The 20,798-nt window shown below is 30.1% G+C and overlaps 4 protein-coding genes across 4 annotated transcripts; 2 read left to right on the top strand and 2 right to left on the bottom strand.

The window, feature by feature from the left end:
- Positions 1 to 4,228: 4,228 nt before the first annotated feature.
- Positions 4,229 to 5,507, top strand: LOC146724543 (exosome complex component CSL4-like). Its single transcript, XM_085479647.1, has 5 exons — positions 4,229 to 4,445; positions 4,523 to 4,638; positions 4,823 to 5,071; positions 5,148 to 5,229; positions 5,312 to 5,507. The coding sequence occupies exons 1-5, from the start codon at positions 4,409 to 4,411 to the stop codon at positions 5,431 to 5,433; spliced, it is 606 nt and encodes a 201-aa protein (XP_085335773.1). The 5' UTR covers positions 4,229 to 4,408; the 3' UTR covers positions 5,434 to 5,507.
- Positions 5,508 to 5,820: 313 nt separating this feature from the next.
- LOC146724542 (transcription initiation protein SPT3 homolog) lies at positions 5,821 to 7,418 on the top strand. The gene is made up of 5 exons (XM_085479649.1): positions 5,821 to 5,999; positions 6,141 to 6,377; positions 6,473 to 6,787; positions 6,864 to 7,054; positions 7,118 to 7,418. The coding sequence occupies exons 1-5, from the start codon at positions 5,948 to 5,950 to the stop codon at positions 7,262 to 7,264; spliced, it is 942 nt and encodes a 313-aa protein (XP_085335775.1). The 5' UTR covers positions 5,821 to 5,947; the 3' UTR covers positions 7,265 to 7,418.
- LOC114942210 (WD repeat-containing protein 91) lies at positions 7,411 to 10,965 on the bottom strand. The gene is made up of 8 exons (XM_085479650.1): positions 10,710 to 10,965; positions 10,190 to 10,454; positions 9,995 to 10,108; positions 9,512 to 9,701; positions 9,123 to 9,438; positions 8,913 to 9,034; positions 8,182 to 8,836; positions 7,411 to 8,076 (listed from the first exon to the last, which is right to left on the bottom strand). Exons 1-8 carry the CDS (start codon positions 10,827 to 10,829, stop codon positions 7,927 to 7,929), a joined length of 1,932 nt encoding a protein of 643 aa, XP_085335776.1. The 5' UTR covers positions 10,830 to 10,965; the 3' UTR covers positions 7,411 to 7,926.
- Positions 10,966 to 17,022: 6,057 nt separating this feature from the next.
- On the bottom strand, positions 17,023 to 20,382 carry LOC114942231 (uncharacterized). The gene is made up of 4 exons (XM_085479648.1): positions 20,155 to 20,382; positions 19,618 to 19,977; positions 18,902 to 18,982; positions 17,023 to 18,527 (listed from the first exon to the last, which is right to left on the bottom strand). The coding sequence occupies exons 1-4, from the start codon at positions 20,281 to 20,283 to the stop codon at positions 18,327 to 18,329; spliced, it is 771 nt and encodes a 256-aa protein (XP_085335774.1). The 5' UTR covers positions 20,284 to 20,382; the 3' UTR covers positions 17,023 to 18,326.
- Between the last annotated feature and the right edge of the window lie 416 nt (positions 20,383 to 20,798).

Below are 20,798 nucleotides of genomic sequence, written 5' to 3'. Positions count from 1 at the left end.
GTACGGTCGGCAGGCGAGATCGATACGGCCCCTAACAATGACATCGTCGAACCCGGCGCCGGGCATATAGTCGGGAGCTATATCTCTTCATCTCGCGAGCGGGAACGAGGAACGGTGCAAGTATTGTCGAGGCCGACGAAGCCGCGGGCCCGGGGACAAACACTTGGGCCGGTATAAGGTTTGTCGTCCTTAATGTGTCCATCGACGTAAGAAAGAGCCGGTCAGTACTTTTACGCCGCGGCTTAAGGGTGGCTTAAGAGGACCCTAGTTAGAAGACATGACGCCGGGTTATGAGTCCGACGGGGAAGACGACTTTCGTTGTAACACGTGTTTGCTAACCGGTTTCACCTTAATTGTCTTAAACAGGCACCATCATAATTTTAGGGTTTATCTCTCGGGGCGGCAACGTCGTGCGACTCCACTCGCCGGTGATTTCGTAATCTAATTGTGATAATCTCAAAATCGACGATGCAATTCCTCATATCTTATACGTATATATATTTGAGAATATTATAAATTATAACAAAAAAGATAGAGGCTTGTTTGATGCATAATTATGAAAGTAAAAAAAAAAATAAAAATGAAATATAGTATACGTAGTATACTATAATGGTTTATAATATGAGTGTCAGTTTATGGTCAACACTTATTCAAAGCTTCTTTATAAATTATATAATTATTTTTATTTCCCCATCATTAATATAATTTGTTATTATAATTTTATATTCTTCATTTCTACATTCTTCTATTTTTTTATTTCTGAAAAAATATATAGACACCCTCTTAAATATAAAGAAACTTTGTTTGGGTCATATTTTAGCAGCGAAGGTTTACAAGGCGCGGTAAAACATGATACTTGATAAGATACGAAAGGCCGGACTGAAAAATTCGGGACCCCGGGTCGTGTCCTGACGATCGTGAAGGAAGGGCCGGGGCCGAAATTAGGTTTGCGAGGCACGTTTTTCCTCGTGATGCGGCGCGAAGAGGACGCGGCTTTCGGTTCAACGTGCGACGGTGTCAGGATGTTAACCATGAAGTATCCATCACTGCCTTACCGAGAAACCCACGAGATACGGACGGTGTTCCGACTTCGGTGGATCAAGTTAGATAAATGTAATAGTCCATAGTTCAGCTTGCTAACAAGGCTAGTCCTCCCTTAGATCCGAGATAAAGCCTCGATCCAGCTGACTCTGTTGGACCGCTCATAATGAGGCCTAGTAGGAGTCGATCGCCGATTAAGGCATTCTTCGGCGATACTTCATCAATCATTCGAATCGCCGCCGAATTCGTTATGCAAAATTCGCGCGTCTAATATTTACGACAATCTCTCGTGCGCGAGAAAGAAGGACGATGATCGCTTCATCGTTAAACGTTCGAAAAGAATTATGAAGAATTACGTACAAATTTATATCATGACATAAAATTGTCATTTTTTTATACAGAAAAAGTAGACGGCCTTGTCTAATTATATACATATATAAATTTTCAATAACGCCATGATGTAGGAAGTAGCCAGTCACCGATAAAAACGACGTATTTTCAACGATTTGTGTTAGTTTGATAAACTAGCAAACAAAATGACTATTAATCATCGCCAGTAATTTTGACGGAGTCATGGAGCATTAATTTAAGCTCGAAAATCATCTGTTAGCAGTGAATCTCGCATTCTTTCGCGCGATTAATGACATTGATAACATTATTATCGCTCGCCCATCATGTGAATAAAATGCTTCAAAATTATGAATATTCGTTAAATTATAGTATTATAGATAAAAAAAGTTATATATATATATATATATATATATATATGTATATGTACACTAAAAAAAGCTGTTAACTTAACTATATTGGTTAACTAATTATTATTTTACTAATTAAACGTATATAGAAGTATTTAAATTAAATACGATATTAAATCTAACATAACGTGTTTTCATTTAAATACTTATATATGTTCAATTAACAAAATAGTAATTAATTGAACGATTTAATCAAGTTAACAACTTTTTTTCTCAGTGTATATAGCTATATAAATGTAGAGTCTATTTTTCTTCAGTAAAGACATTTCAAAAATTAAAATTTTGCTAAAGCAAAGATTATTAGAAATTAATTAATGAATATTATATATTTGTTACTATATTTGTTGTTTCGAATTAATTAGCGATAAGCTGTTTATCTTTCATCCCTAATTGGGAACTATTGATATATCTTAATAATATTCTCAAGAAAATATCGATAAATTAATTAAAATATGTGATGAAAAAAGATGTCTGATTTTTTAGACACTCGATATATATATATATACTTCGTCTAAAAACCGGATTTCTCACATATTAACGGCTCATCTTTCGCAATGTAATGAAACGGGGTCTGCGAGATACATCAACGTGCGTTTCGCGAAACAGCTTGCCACGTGTTGATTAAGTTGAAATTTATTATTAAACCCCACCGCGATACGTGTTCCCGTGGCACTCGCGGCGCGATGCGATCCGCACGCAGCTTTACGACGAGAAGCTTTAATTTTCTCGGGAACGCGTATTAATCATTTATCGGTGATTAACTCGTAGCTGCCGATAAAACTGAGAACGGCTCTCGATATTGTGTACAACAATCAGCGTGAGCCGATTTGAAACTTTTTAAATATTTGTCGTTACGAGAATTGAAAACATTGTTTATATCACTAGTCGTTTACGCTATCGTATTTTTATATCATAATCATGTCGCCTGATAATATTGTTTAGTTTTCGAAATTGCGTTTAGTTTCACAAATACATGGAAAAATATATTTAGAAATATAATATTTATTATATAAATTCTTTAATTAATAATAATTTTATAATAATTCATATTTTAATATATATATATATATATATATATATATATATATATATATATAATATATATTTAAATTATAGGAACTTATATTTTATGCGTGTGCATATTTTTAAATATTTTCACTAATTAAAGTACGATAAATAATTATATTTTACTGTACTATATTAAAAATTTACTATTTAATTGATTGCAAAGTGCAAATATTTTATAATTATCGATTTTGAATCCAATTTTTTGCGATATTCTTTATTATTTTAGAAATTTAATTTGCAAATATAAAACAAAATTGTACAAACGTAAAATACGTAATATAATACTCAAAAAATAATTATAATATATATGAATTACTAAAAATTTTATAATTTATATGTCGCTTAATATTCCAAAAAGTAGATAACTTACCATTCTATAAACAGGTAACTTATCACCTATCCCTGTTCGGTCAATAATTTCCATGAGATTTGCCGAGATGACGTTAGTGCACGGAGAATGTTTCTTCTAAGATTATATATATATATATATATATATATAACCTTAGTTTCTTCGAACCACGTAATTTCTATAAAAAATTAGCGACCTTGAATATAATCTCATGAGATACATAATAATTAATAACGTTAATTTATTGTTAAACCAATATCTCAATATATTTATTATGATTTAATTAATATTCTGCGTATACTAAATATTTCTGTATTCTGTCCAATATCATAAAATGCTGCGAGAATAATAAAATACCGATTTCTACCTATTATATCTATTATCTGTAGCTATTTCAAATGAACTGGAATAATACAATTAATACAATTAATTAGGATAAGATATACATACTTGGTAATGATATATATTTAATGATACTTCTGATGATGCACTTTAGCGCCAAAATGTCGACGACGAGACAACTTTGACAAAAACTTCGCTTGCCGACACGACATATCGTACGCACGATGTTTACGTTACGATGACACTTACAGACGAACACTTTTCACGAAACACTCCCGATAACATAATTCTTCGCGCGCGAAATTCACTTTTGAGACGATAATGATCGCGAAAAATGCAGAGCGAGACGAGACGCGGAACTCTTCTATCGAAGTCGCGCTTGCGATTCTCGAACTGTCTCGAAGTATGTCACGTGACTAATTTGCGAGGGCCGCTGACGTCGTCGTCACGTGACCTACTTTACGCCAGCTTCGCTTTAAAGATATGTTCTAAAATTCGCTCTCATAGTTGCTATAATTCGACCAATCAGGATAAAGAAATATGCGTTTCCATTGCCCTGATTGGTCAATCGAATTTACTCCATTCGTGAGAAGTAAATTTTGGAACACAACGTAGCAGCAACATTTGCGAAGAAACATAACCACTTTGTATTGATATACCTTTTAAGTGTTATTTGGAAAAATTATTTTTATCAATTTAAATTTAATTTTTTTGATACGCTAAATCTATTTACATACATTCTACTCTCTTTTACATAGATTATTTATATAATTATCTATCAGCAGATTAATATTTTCTGTAAATAAATATTTAATTATCGGTGTAAATTGTGTGTAAACAAAATAAAATAATGAACAAGCAAGAGGAACTTATCGTTTGTGTGCCAGGTAATTATTGTCGTCAATTTTTAATAATTTGAATTTTGCGAACATGTTAAGCTAATTTTTCAATTAATTTCTTACAGGACAAAGATTATGTGTATCTGATAAAATTAATATAGCTGGACCTGGAACATATGAGCAGCAGGGTTATATTTATTCCAAGCTTGCTGGCATAGTAAAATTAATAACAGATGGAAAAGTTAGTTTTTATATTGAAAAAAGTAAAGATGTCTTTATATTTGAAATAACAGAAATATATTTAAATATATTTATTTATATTTATTTATATTTATTTATATTTTTCTATTTTAATATATTGATTTACATTAAATATATATATTTATTTATATTGTAAATAAATTTTTTAATGTATGTTGTTACAGACTCGTACAATTGAAGTACAGGGTATAACGGAGCAGAGTATTGTTCCTGCTCCAGGTGATATTGTTACAGCTATGGTCACTATAGTTAATCAGAGATTTTGTAAATGTAGCATCAAGTGTATAGGTGACATAGTACTGACGAGACCTTATAGAGGGATATTAAGAAAAGAAGATGTTCGAGCAATTGACAAAGATAAACTAGAAATGTATAAATGCTTTCGACCTGGAGATATTATTCTCGCAAGAGTTGTATCCTTTAAAATTATTTTAGAAAATAAATTACACATCATTACAATTATTGCTTTTTTCCTATACTTCTTGACAGATGCCAATGACAGAAGCACATACTTATCAATTAAATACTGCGGAAAATGAATTAGGAGTAGTAATAGCACATAGTGAAGAAGGTAAAGATATTTGATATATATTTTTTTTGTTTTTTTTAAATAACTTATTTTAACTAATTTATTTATAATTTATTTTCCACAGGTGTAGCTATGGTACCAATCAGCTGGACACAAATGCAATGTCCAAAGTCTTTATGCAAAGAATTTCGGAAAATTGCTAAAGTTGTGCCAGAACATGTTGCAGCAGAACATATTGAGCAATAAAGAGACTTACAAGTAATGCATTATTCTTCTTATTACAAAGTTTTTGACCAAACAATTTATATGTAGGAAATTTATACCAATAAACATTATTATAAAACTTCTTTTATAATGCTACTGTATATGTGAGAAAATAATAGATCAATAATTTACAGCAGTAAATAACAAAAGTTCTCAATTTCTATTGAATCTCAATTCTTTTTATTTATATAAGCTTATTTATATATATATATATATATATATATATATATATCTTTTTATTTATATAAGTCATATATATATATATATATATATATATATATATATCCTTTTTTCCATTCTTTTACACTTATATTATTTTTTTCTTATTAATTCATTTATGACTTATAGTGTATGGCAGCACTAGTAGTCTACAAGCTTTAGGATATATATATATATATATATATATACACGTGAATGCATGCTGTTTATTTATTTTTTAAAAAGATCTTACATTATTCGTTGTCATTTGATCGAAAAATAACATAAATAAGCGAAAATGGCAGAAACGTCATTTTCAAAGCCGCCAGACACTGAAGATTACATTCAGGGTGAGCGTTTTTAGAAATTTGTAAGGTTAAGTATACTACATCAAATATAAGTATTATTACTATAAATTTAATTATTTTTAGATATTCTATTTAGGATAAATTAAATATAAGTATTATTACTATAAATTCAATTGTTTTTAGATATTCGACTAATGATGCATGGATTCGGTGATAGTAGTGAACCGTTATTTGAATCTGCAAAAATCATAGAGGATATTGTGCTGCAGCAAATAAAAGCAATTCTCAAAAGAGCGTGCGAAATTGCTGACAGGCGAGCCGGTCATCTTTCGAAGAAGAGTAACATAATTAATGGAGAGGACTTAATTTTTTTATTGCGCAAAGACAAGGTCAAGCTTCAGCGTCTTCTAAAATATCTTGGTGGGTTTAGATATGTAATGGAATTTTCTAACTAATGCACACACATTATATTTAGTGCATTGTTCAGTGCATTTACAGAATATTTTTTTGTTTAGAAATCAAAGAATTCGGAGGCTCGGCTCAAAAAATGTTAATAAACGATACACCACAAGGTATCATAGACCATGAACAAATCGACAGTGCCAAGAAAAAAGTCCCATTTATGTCTTTTCTAGAACAGATTGACAACACAGGCGAACTTCTAGAAAATTCATCCACTATGGATTACATCAAACGACGTAGATGCATTCGTGCGGATATCGCAACAAGATCCATGGATGAAATGAATTATATGAAATATAGCAAGGCTCGTCGTGTGTCCTTTGTGAACAAGAATCGCTATAAATTTAGTGACTGGATTGGCTTGGATGGTATTATCTGGATTAGTATTAAAACTGTTATACAATTTTTTATTATATTTAAATTTTTATATTTGGTAATTTTTAGGTGATATTACTGTGTCGAAACAGGCATATACAATCTTAAGTTATCTCGCATATGAAACGGTTGCTCAAATTATTGATCTCACTTTCCTAGTTCGGCAGGATCAAAATAAAATGCAAGGCGATGCTATAGATCGACAGCGACTCAATTATGTTAATCCATTTACATATAAGCCGTATTTTTATCATGACAAGGTAAATATTGTATTTGTTGAAAGAAATTTAATTATTATATTATTTGTTCCTTTTTTTTTACAGAAGGAGTTTACTGTCGTAACAAAACCATTTACTCCTTCAGAAATAAATGAAGCTCTTAGGAGGTATTGGTCTCCGCAACTAGATATGACAGGCCCCTTTAATAGATGGTCCATGAGAAGATCCAATTTAAAACTCCTCTCATGCTAAATATAAACGTGAGGAAAATTACAGTTCACAACTAACTACTTTAAAATAATAAAAAAAATATCATATAATAAAATAATTTATATTATAATTCATTAATCTTATAAAAGTTTAATTACTAAGAATTCAGGAAAATATACAATACTCTATTCTAAAATTGACTTGTATTTATTGACATTTACTTAATTTTTTGTACATGTGTTTTATTTTTCTAATCATAATTTTATGAGATTCTTTTAATTTTACTTTCTTTTTTTTTATAAAACCGAGTAAAATTGTGTGGTACAGTTGATATAATTTCGGAGATTACTTATGAGATCTTTCCTATAATAATTTCTGTACAGTTTACACATTTTAATAATCCCTGATTGCTTTTGTCAAAGAATATGATTATTATATTATATAGTACACACTACTAGTAACTATTTTAAGACGGGATACATTGTACTTTCCATAAAATATCAGGATTTCTTTTTACACATATTACCAATATTTTGGCGATTTATACTTAATATAATGTTTTAAAATCTAAATTCTAATATAATGTTTTGCAGCCATTTGTGAGTTTAATATGAGTAAAATAATATATCTACAAGATCTCTCATTAATATCATTAATAACTATTCGTCTTACGAATTTATACAGATGCTAATTTTATTCCTATATCATGGTGAGAGTAGCGTCGATACTCGCGCTTTTCCCTCCGCGCCTCCAGTTATGCAAGTTCCAGATTGATTGGCAGTCGACCAGTCGCAACATAGGGTACCCTTATGTCCGCCTAACTCTAAAATCTTTCCTTGTGCACCTGGTGGCATCTGTTTATAGAGATAAAAATGTCAGAATCAATTTTTTATTGCACATCTGTGATTAAGCATATTCATATGTAATTAAGCATTATTCTTATATAGAATAACACATGCCTTGTATATATTTCCTCCAGTCTGCGTGCAGAGTAACATATAACTACCACTTTGATCGAAGGTAAATAGCTTTCCATGAACAGGATTCTTGTCGATCTTTATTTTGGTCTCCCACAAGATTTTTCCCGAGTGATTCAAGCTTCTTTGGCATAGTTTACCGTCCTCACTTTGCGCGCATATATTCGTAAAGTCGTTAATTAACTCTATATCGATTATCGGGCTAGAGTGGCAGTTGAGATTGTCTATTATCTCGTTTCGCCTCAAATCGTGTATCAATATATTGCCATTGGACAATCCCGTGATAAGTAATTGGCCGTTATGATTGAACGTGGAACATAAAGCGGTGACGTTCTGCTCCAGCGGCAACGTTCTCTCGAGCTTCCTCGTTTTTATGTCGTACAGCAGTAATTTGCCCTCGCTGCCGTCCGAGACGGAGCAGACGAACGTCGATTCAGTCGGATTACAGATTAAGGTGACTATTCGCGAATTCTCATGCTGAATATCCCATAGCGTTTTGCAATCTCGAGTATCGTGCAGTTGGATCAAGCCGTTATTGTCGCCGTGCAAAAAGTAACGTTCATTCTTAGATATCCAGTCTAACGAAGTAATAGCCTTATTGGAATTCACCGTAGCAGAAGTGAATGTAGTGACAGTCCTAGTAAAAACATTGATAGTAAAAATCGCGCATCGACGTTGCATCGAACAGGAAAATTATATAAACGTGTTATTACTTTGGCGAGGGAATCGGTGTCCATACTTTGATGATACCATCAGCATCGCCCGTCGCGACGTATGATCCACTGGCATTACTTTTGCATTGGATTATGGAGGTTTTGTGCTCTGTATATTCCTCCTGTGTAAACATTACATAAATTATATATACAAATACAATTGTGAAGCAGCAAAAATTTCTTGAGATTAAAATGATTCTTCTTCTTTACCTGACTTAAAAGAATATAACTGGACTCGATCTTTTCCTTAGTTTTCCTCTCGATAGCAGTATCCATAGAAGAGTCTCTTTTTCTAGAACTACTTAATCTTGAATCACAGCTGATGCTCCTCTTGGCGACTGCCTCGGATTTGCTGATCGAATTTATCCGCCCTTTCGTGTTTGTTCGTTTCGTCGAGCACATTTCAGGTTCCGCAATCTTTTTTACATTTATCGCAAGCTTTCTACTCATAATTGGACTAGATCCACCACCTATATTTCTTATGAGATTCCTTAGAGTCTTAGGATTTTCCAGTAACGGCGATTCTCTATTAAATATCAATTATCATTAAATTATGGAAATTTCTTACGAAACAATTTTTACAACAAATGTGAACATACTGAGCAATGATGTAAAAATCATCCATAATAGGAAGATGTTGGGGTGCCAAGCCTGGATTCACATCAGATATGTTTTCTATCTTAACAGATTCGCTCAATCGTTGCCTCAATATTTCATTCTCCTCTTGCAATCGTTTTAATTTATTTGTATCCTCATCTATCGTGAGTAATGTCGGCTGTGGCATACACTAAGATAACAATAAATATTAAATTTCTTAATATCATTGTATTACTATATGATTAAAATATGTTTTATCTATTTTGTTTTATAACAGAAAAATGATAAATTATAATCAAATATTTATGTGATTTAATATGATCAATTGAAATGATCTATAATATTATATTATGTATAAATAATAATCTATTAATTAATTTAATATTTACTCTACTATTTGATCTATTATTTAATTAGATAATTAAATTTAACTTCAAAAATGTGTGTACAGTAAAAAGTGCAATAAAATATCTTTCTACCAAATTGAAAAATTGTTGCTAGGAAATTATGTAAGGATACCAACATAGTATCGTGCCATTGCTTACTAAAATGAACGGAGTAAGTTGGATTGTCTTCAGGATTTTTGATAAAAGAGAGTGCTGTAATATTACAAAGCGTACAAATTATAATTTTCAAAAACTTGCAATGTTATAAATTCATCAAATGAATAAGAGATATACCAAACCACTCCTTCCATTCTGAGTGACCCTGTAGCTCTGGTGCCATTTTGATAAAAAATTCCTGTATCCTATCTTGCTTGCCATTCAGAGCCGCATTCACCAAGTACATCTTTAATACAGCATTCTCCAATTTTCTGATTGCGGGTGTAAAATGACTTTCTAGTCGGCAAAACATTCTAGTATCCAAGTGTCCCCATAGTTCTCTCAACGATGTCAGATCATAATTGTATACATATTGCATTAATTGATCAACTATTTTATCTACCTGTTCAATCAAACAGAGAATATTTTAAAACATCTTTTCAGTATTGACAACTTTCATATATTACAATTTAGAATATTTCTGTTTATATCTTGTGCATAAAAACATAAACATAAGGCAGCATATTGATAAGTACAGGAAAGCAATATTAACAGAAATAGTAAGAGCAAGAAGAAACGTATTGTGTAATTATTTTGATTCGTTTAACAAATGATTCTTATTTTGTTCAATATTTCCTTATTTTGCTAAAATTCTTACCCTAAAGCCCTTTTCTTTTTCCGTCTTCAAATCATTATCAAAGGCTTTCAAAGTCTGACTAAAGCCTCTGAAGAGCAAGTACTCCTTGACCAACTCGTCTACATACTGTATGTGAGACATTTTCCCTCCAGTCTCTTTGAAACGTTAGTCGTTCACACAGTTGACAGCTGTATGTTGTCATCGTCACAGATTAATAGACAGATCGCCAAAGGTCTGGATGAAGGAGAGACCAGCATTTCTCACTGATTTCAGCGCCATATCGTGGTAGTGGTCAATGCAGTAACTATTAATACGTTCCTAAGATGAGCGTCTCATGCTCATGAACTCGTCCGGCGGCATGTACGAGATTTATCTTTTCGTAGCGTTCGCGTATTTCGGAAAGGACAGAATTTTATGATGTTATAAATAAATAAATAAATAAAATATTAACCTGACCTATTATAATTATTTTTTAATAAATGTTTCATTATTATTATCATCTAAGTCTAAGTCGTTTAATTAATTTTTAGTTTTTTAATAATTAATTTAATTTATTCTAATCATTTTAATATGTGAAAAATACTAATACGTATACGTTTTATAATGAATTAATATATTTCGAGAGTCGAATTATATATTTTTAATAATATAAAAGTGTTCAAAAATTATATTTGACTTTTAATTTTAATTATTTTAGCAAAGAGTTCCGAAATCTCTTACACACATAATAGGGATTTTGTTCATCCATATAATTCGCAATTAAGTATATATGTTAATTATTAATTTTAATAAAATACAAAATTAAAATTAAAGGTCAAATATAATTTTTGAACATAAATATATTTAATTCGTTATAAAACGTATACCCGTGATAGTATTTTTCTCGTACAAAAATAATTAGAACAAATTAAATTACTCATAAAAAAATTAAAAAATAATTAAATAATTTATATTATATATGATAATAATAAAACATTTTATAAAAAAAACAGATTCAATAAATATAAGTATATATATAACATGTACTTATATTTATTGAATCTGTTTTTTAATAAAATGTTTTATAAGCTTAGAAAACTTGACTTTGACGTAACTAGCAAATTTTATTTAATTATTTCACGACGGTTTGACGTAATAAAATGTTTTATTATTATTATATAAAATATAAGTTTAAATTCTTTAAGGGGTTATACCTACCTGCAAGGTCTGAAAAACACGTATTTTTGGGAATTTTTTTTTTAAATATTTGAAGTGCTTTGGAAAGGAACATTTATGTTTTCAAATATATATATTTCAAAGATTATTTAGTATTTTTTTTATTGCAAAATGTTGATAAATAAAAAAGATATGCTTAATCTTCCAGAAGCAGTTTTTTGAAAAGCGTTTTGCGGTGACCACTCTAACTTTGAACTGGTTTACCAGAAATCAAAAAACCCGAGAAATTTAGTTAATATATAAGATTATCTAGTGCCCGATCGTTCATTTTTTTGAAAAATTAATTTGCGACAAAATGGCGGCTGTTCAAATTTGAAGGTATGATTTTGCTACCAAAAATTCGCTCGTTTTTTTATTATTAAAAAAAAATACGCAACGAAAAAACAAAAGCCACGATCGGGCACTAGATTTTTTAGTATTAAAGATGTCTACCAAATTTTATTTCAATCGATGCAGCGGTTTTCGAGATATTTTGGTCACCGATTTTGAAAATGCTGTTTTGAGAAAAACGCATTTGAAGTTTCAAATTAAGTTCACAACCAAATAATATATTTATATATATATTTATATATATTTATATATATTATTTATTTATATATATTTTGGCTTTGTATAGAGACCGCTTTTGTCCGCGTCGCAGCTGCCGTTCGATACCTGAGACCCGCTTCTGTACCCTGCTTCTAAACAGCAGGATACGTTCACACCAGTATACCTTTAAACTCACATAACTTCGTTAATTTTTGTCGAATCGACTTGAAATTTGCAGGGAATATTTTTGAAAGTATGTACTTTAAGAAAATATCAAAATCCAAAAATCGATTTTTTTGAAGTTTGCAGGTAGGTATAACCCCTTAATTAATTTTTAATCTTTTATGATTAATTTAATTTACTCTAATTATTTTTGTACGAGAAAAATACTATCATGGGTATACGTTTTATAATTAATTTAATATATTTGTGTTTAAAAATTATATTTGACCTTTAATTTTAATTTTTATTTTATTAAAATTAATAATTAACATATATACTTAATTGCGAATTATATGGATGAAAAAAATCCCCATTATGTGTGTAAGAGATTTCGGAACTCTTTGCTATAAAATAATTAAAATTAAAAGTCAAATATAATTTTTGAACACTTTTATATTATTAAGAATATATAATTCGGTTCCCGAAATATATTAATTCATTATAAAACGTATACGTGATATTATTTTTCTCATATAAAAATGACTAGAATAAATTAAATTAATTATTAAAAAACTAAAAAGTAATTAAACGACTTAGACTTAGATGATAATAATAATGAAATATTTTATTAAAAAAAGATTCAATAACTAGTAGGTCAGGTTATAATTTTCTATTTATTTATTTATAACATTATGAGCTATTAAGCTCATCATCTCGTTCGCTCTCTGTCTTGCTTTCATTCGGCAAGTCACAAACGATATATGATACTCGTATGTTCCTACTTCAACTCTCGAGAATCTGAAACAAACGAAACTCGTGTCCAATATACAGGGTGTCCGGTAACTAACAGACCAATGATTACAAATGGATTCTTTGGTCAATTTGGGAACGATTTTTCCTCAACGAAAATGTCGAAAAAGGTCATCATTTTTTACAACTTTCCAATCTTTGTCATTATGTATCTTTATAACTAAGCCTTAAATTAAAATTTTATTATAGTAAACTCTACCTGAAATTAACTGAAGAATGTAATTATGTTAGACTTTTAACTCCAAAACGTTTAGTTTTCAAAAAACCTATTTTTTTCAATCGCTTATAACTCGAAAATTATTGACTTCTCAACATTTTTGCTAAGGAAAAATCGTCTCCAAATTGGCCAGAGAATCCGCCCTTAATCATTGGTCCGTTAGTTACCGGACACCTTGTATATATTATATAAAAGTGTATAGCACGTCAGAAGCTTGTGAGCTTACAGCGATAAGTAAAAACAATTGCGTATTTATTTCATTGCGTTTATTTGTTTAAACGCGCGCTTTAATTTTTCCAACGTTTTTGCCTGTTTATATTTTAAAGGTCCTCTCTTCTAAAAATCTTGTTTTAAAGATCCTCTCCGCGAGCAAAATTCGAAAACATAAATTATTTAATATTTTTACTTTATTATTTGTAAATCCTCGGTAATTTCAAAATTTTTCTATTTGAAAATTATTAATTTTCTATTGCCAATTAATTTTATCACAGACTTTACTCTTACTCCCATTGCACTTTCGTTTGCGGTTTTCAGTATACGATTTTTTATCGTAGTTACTGCAAATTATTATTGTGAATTATACTTGTGCAGTGATTTGAAGAATTTACAATTTCGTTGAAATTGTTGATTTTTCAAAAAAATTACGAGATTCGCGGAAATTGCGTGCTTTCTTGGCATTTTCCGTTCGCGGCAGGCGGTTTATTTTTGATTGTTGCAAGTGTTTTTTTTTTTTTTTTATTAAAATAGATAATAATAATGTGAAATAAATCACGATATTTGACAGATATGTGCATATATATAGAAATTGTAATAATAATAATATTATATCATAAAATTGTAAATTGTTTCAATTTTTTATAGACTGCGATAAAAGATTTTACATTTGGATAAGAAACTGCGGTAAGTAAAAATATAAAATTCTTGAAAACGTACCAAAAATATTTGATAACGTAAAAAGGTGAACTTTGAAAAATAAGGAACTTAAAAATTGCACTAATAAATGGGCTATATGTGAGCCGTGCGCGGATGTAAGGTGTGTTATATCGAAATTTAATTAATAGAATTGAGAATTAATCCCAATTTTAAGTCTTACAAATGTCCAAGCTAATTTTTTGTACCTCGTGTACATTTTTGAAAGTTATATCGAAAAATTAAATTTCAATATGCGTCTTACATCTCACATTTCGCATACGGCTCACATATAGCCTATTTATCTCTTATACTTTATTTCAACTCTTATAGAAATTTATTACTAGTAACGCCAATTTATCACTTATTTCGAGTAATTAATCACTTTTATTTCGAATACTTAAATTACTGTATATTATAGTATTTTAAATACTCAAAATAAGTGATTAATTGGCGTAGTGATAAATTTCTACAAGAGAATAAGGAGCCTTTAAATTCTTAATGTAAAAAATTTCAAGTAATTTTCTTTAATAAAATTTAATTAAAAAATTTAATAAAAAAATTTTTGAACACTGTGTTATATCACATTTAAAATTGTGATTATTTCAATAAAAAAACATTTTATGTGTAAAAAATATATTTTTTATATTTAATAAATTTTATATATATATATGCATATATGTAAAATATTCTCTCTCTCTCTCTCTCTCTCTCTCTCTCTCTCTCACACACACACACACACACACACACAACGGGGGCCAAATCTCTCAAATTGGTCTCATGATCAATTAGCCTGGATTCGCACCAGGGGCAAAGTCTGTTGGTAATGTCAAACGAATTTAGCCTGGACTTGCACCAGGGGCAAAGTCTTTTGGTCGAGTCTACGAAATTTAGCACGGACTCGAACCAGGGGCAAAGTCTTTTGGTTCAAGTCTACGAAATTTAGCACGGACTCGAACCAGGGGCAAAGTGTGTCGGTAAGGGGCAAAGTCTATCGCACGAAGATGGCGGTCTCTTCTTTAGGCAGGCCTTTGGCGATCTGTCTATTAATCTGTGTCATCGTTTGGCCATCTTTGTCCTCACTGAAAACGCAACAGCAACATGATTCCATATGGATACAGGATTGCCAACAAAAGGCGTTGCGAGAAAAACATGTGCGAGCTCGTATCGATCAATTTCTCGCTCGACCATTCGATTCTCGAAAAGCAAAATAAATATTGTAAATTCAAATTTTCAAAAGAAACAAGAACTCTAATGTTAATATTTATCTATACTATTAAAAATCTTTTCTTTATACTATAAATATTAAAAAAAAAAATACAAAGTATTATTTGAAAGTTTAAAGAATAGGAAAAAAATATTATAAAATCATGTAAAATTATAAATATTATTAAAATTTCTATGTAATAAATAAATATATATATAAATAAATATATATAAATATATATATATATATATATATATATATATATATATATATATAACAAATGTAAAGATATATATCATCTTATTATTCTGTCGTAAACATTTATTTGTAGATAAATTCAATAATAATAATAATAATAATATATATATATATATATATATATATATATATATATATACTTACATATAATATATTATTAAATAGTAATCTTTACAGTAATAAATGTATATATACTTAATTCTTATAATTTTTATGTGAATTTTCAACGAATAGTATCATGGAAATCATACAGTCAAAGCTGTCACCTTTTCTATAATTAAATTACAAGTTTTATTTCCTGCCAAACACACAGAGTCATTGATTATGGATTAAATTCTATCACATGCAGGAATTCTTGCTGTGTATCTTTCATAAATATTCAACAATTTATTTTTATTTTTGAAAAGGCACGAGTGTTTTGTCTTCATCGCGGAAATTCTCAAAATTTAATCTCTATTGTTACAATAAACTTCTTTCTATTATCGTAAATTCAATAAAATATATACATATAATAATGCAATTATAGGAAAAATTATAGAAAAAAATATAAAAGAATGAGAAAATGATAAAAAATTCTTCTATAAAATTTTATAATTTTCAGAATCAAGGATTACTTTAAAAATCTCTAAATTTTTCTACATTTTTCCAGATATTGAATTTAATTCTCGATTAATTTTTTAAATATCTATAAATTTTATGAAATAAGTTTTTATTAATATTTTTTAATATAACATTTCTTGAAATTTATTTCTTGTATAGATAGGATCCTGCTATTTAATCCCGCGGAAGAATTAACTATCGTGTAAATTGTGTAAGTTAAATGTATTTTTTATATATGCAAAATGAGATAGAGAGAGAAATTTACCAAGGATAAACTTTTTTTCACACTGTCAGATATAATTTTAGAATAATTTGCAAAGAAAGAAATTAGACTATTCAAATTGATCACGTCTCGAATTTTACATTTCGTATGATATACATATAAGAGTCAACTTAGGGAGGAAATCACATTATGACAAACAACAGGATTTACAAAATACTTGAATTTTCTTACATTTATTGTCAATAGACACTAGACTACGAAAAATAAATCGCGAGATATATTCTGACCCGCGAATATATACCTATTTGGCAAGAGCACGGCTGCAGAGTGGCGATATTTTTTTGTTCGATGTATGTATTTTATGAAAAATAGTATCTCACAATTTATCGTATTAATAATGACTAGTTCTGGAGATATCGCGTAATATAATAAATTTTATTTATCATAAATTGAGAATTTGCTCTAGCTGCCAATGGTATTATGAAATATGTAATACTATATATAACGATAAATAGAAAAACGACAAACTTTTTATCTTATTTTATACATATATATATATATATATATATATATATATATTTCCATTTGTACAATTTTTTATAACATCACAATTATAATTTTTTATCATTTTTATAAAGCAGAATTATTTTATTTTTACATTTACATCCAAATTGCAAAAAGCGGACAGCAAGTGATATTCCATCATACCATTGGCATGATTTCCTGTAATTAAAACTTCTTTCTATTATCGTAAATTCAATATACGAAATTCGCCTGACGAGACATCATTTAAATACATTTGTGCGTATCGTTTCAGGCAAATTCGTTTCGATACGTTCGTTGGATTATACACAATCATTTTACACAGAAATTTCTATCGGAGCTCATCATCTAGAGTTTTATCTCTTCAGACAACTCGTTGATCGCATTGATAGGAGCACGATTAAATCTCCAATTTCATAAAATCGTATTTATATACGTCTCAGAAATATATACACTCGTCACGTTTATTCGACACGATCTCAACGATAGATGGACGTATATAATAATGTATAATAGTTTAAAAATTCCTTTGCTGATACAGTCAAAATATGTGGAATCATTTTTATATCGCCAGAAAGATTTGCAAATTTTTAGAGTCGAAAGTATTGAGTCCCATAGCAATTTAGCTTATTGAGAAAATAAGTAAAACTATTTATTAGATTTAACCGAAACACAGTCCTGATAAACGTCAAACATTCCAGGGTCAATTCATATAGATATCAGAGATGTAAAGACGGTCCCTCGAATGACGACGATTGTTCTTCTCAAGCCGCGAAGCTTTTGCGTACGTGCTGAAATGGGTTACTGTGTAATCCCATTGTGTATTTGCGTTGCATAAGCCAGCGAACGATTATTCTTTTAAGGTCGGAAAAACGCACGCACATTTCGAGAGATTAGCGAACGAGCGAGCAAGCGAGCGAGCACTCGATCTGGACGTGTAGGGATTTCTCGGAGGAAGAAATGCATCTATAGATCGATGTCCTCTTGCTTGGCCTTGGGCGCGATCTTCTCGCCGCTCTCGGACTCTTTCATGCTCACGTGGACGTCCGCGATTTCAACCGGTGGCGGCGGTGCTGGTTTCACCGAGTTGTCGTCCTCGGCGAGCTCGAGGCCGATCGAGGCACCGATTTTTTGGCTCGCATGCTTGAACGAGTCTGACAGCATCACCTGACAACAAGACATTTGAGTTAATTCGGTCAGATTAATTTAGATCAGATTAATTAATCGCATTTTCTTGGTTTATAGTTACACCATAGTTTTGTTAAACGTAAAATCAAAATAATATACGCGAATAAGTACTAAATATAAAAATTGTTATATTAATTATAATTTAATTATTGAACTTGTTATTATGTTAATTAAAAATCTATATTAGCTAATAATTTGCTATCATGATAAATAAAAATCTGAAAAGAAAATAGAACTTATGCAATCAGTTAATAATAATAAAAAATAATTTTAATATTATTTACAAAATATATATATTTTTTATAAATAGAATTGTAAATATAGGCAAAAAATATAAAACCTCTTTTGCTCACCTGTACGACATTGATGCACATAGACGTGAGTGCCAGGCCAAACACCAGATATACTATCGAACACATCATGTATATGGGGTGCTAAATCAATCAATCACAATGTTAAATTCTGCGAATCATGAATCTCAATGGATCGCAATGGATTTGTAAATTTATTAATACAAAACGATTTGCGAAAGAAAATAAGCACGTGAAAAACAATGAATGGACGATGATATACGTTTTTCTTCGAAAAAATTTTTGCATGTTGAAAAGCTTACCATCTGATCGCCACCGTGAAAGAAAAAAAGAAACACTAGAGTAATCATTTACTGTATATAAGATGAAAATCTTCGAAAATTCAAAAGGGCGCAAATTAAATAAAATTCGGGGATTTGCCTCGAGGACTTCGTGCTGTCCTCATGCAAAGCAAATAGCTATAATGTAGCGATTGTAGCAAGTGATAAATCATTTGATTCATGTACTACTTATGAAATATTAATCAAGTGTAATTAATATACCCTGTTCAAGCAATTCTGTTAATTCTAGAATTTCTATTAATTATTATCAATACCTTCATTTCGTATGATTATCTCTCTTGAGATTATACCAATTATAAACATCTACAAATCGTAATAAAGGAAAATTCGAAATGTAGTTTTCATCTACAAATTTACAAAGAGAGATTCTGAGAATACAAGACTATTTGATTTGACCGACATTCGGGAGATTATTACCTTTGGCACGTAATCGCCGAAGCCGATAGTGCTCATAGAGATGAAGACGAAGTAGAAACTCTCGAAGAAGCCCCATTCCTCCCACATATAATACAGAGTGGCTCCTATGAAGATGTAGGCCAGGAGAATGACGATTGCGACCGAAATTGGTAAATTAAATTCGTCATCGATGGCAAACGTTGACAATGCTGGTGTTCCCGGCGTGTCCGACGTGTTGGCATCCAGATTGAGGACCGTCTGTGGTTGTTGTTGTTGCATCTCCTGCTGCCTCTGCATCTCCTCGATCTCTTCCGGATTCATCTGCGACGGTCGTCGAAACTTGGCGAGATCATACACAAGTTGCACACCCTTCATGACTTCCTGCGAGTTTCCAGAACAAGATGAAATCAATAATCAGATTATTGGTCGATTAAATCGAGCAATTAAAAAAATATCAAGGATAAAGTTTGATATTGTAAAAGATATTTCAAGATAAATTAACTTAATTTCTCTTTAGACTAGAAATGTTTCTTGAGGCACTTGAATATCGAATCTCACCTGAACGGGCCCTGTGCGACGAACCTTGCGACAGCTACCAGTGTAGTATAATCTTCTTACGAATGCCCACAGGAATTTTATGCAGCGCGTAAATAACTTACCGAAGTCGGCCAGGATAATTAGAAACATCGGGATACCGAAAATAGCGTATACGATCGTAATAGCTCTTCCTGCATTTGTACTTGGCGAAATATGTCCGTATCCTGAAATTATAAAATTATCTAGATCAATAATATAAATATATAACAACAATATAAATATGTCACAGTGTAATATCATACATTAATATTAACATATACTGAAAAAACATTGGTTAACTTGACTAAATCGTTTAATTAAATATTATTTTGTTAATTGAACATACAGAAATATTTAAATTAAATATAACATAATAAATCTAACAAAAGATATATTTGACTTATTGTTAAATATTAATATACGTTCAATTAACAAAATAGTAATTTAGTTGAACGATTTAGTCAAATTAACAATTTTTTTCATTGTATATTTCCTTATATCACATTCATATTTTTTAAAAATCACCTAATTCAATATAACAGATATTATATAAAAATTTATATTGCGCGTGATTATATATTGATTTAATATTATAAAATGCGATGGAATGTTACATTTTAAGTTTT

The sequence above is a fragment of the Nylanderia fulva genome, unplaced genomic scaffold (genome assembly GCF_048542155.1).
Source record: "Nylanderia fulva isolate GAGA-0341 unplaced genomic scaffold, ASM4854215v1 Scaffold1263, whole genome shotgun sequence".
Taxonomy (NCBI): domain Eukaryota; kingdom Metazoa; phylum Arthropoda; class Insecta; order Hymenoptera; family Formicidae; genus Nylanderia; species Nylanderia fulva.
Note: the sequence above shows the minus strand (reverse complement) of the source record. Positions and strands in the feature narration are given on the sequence as shown.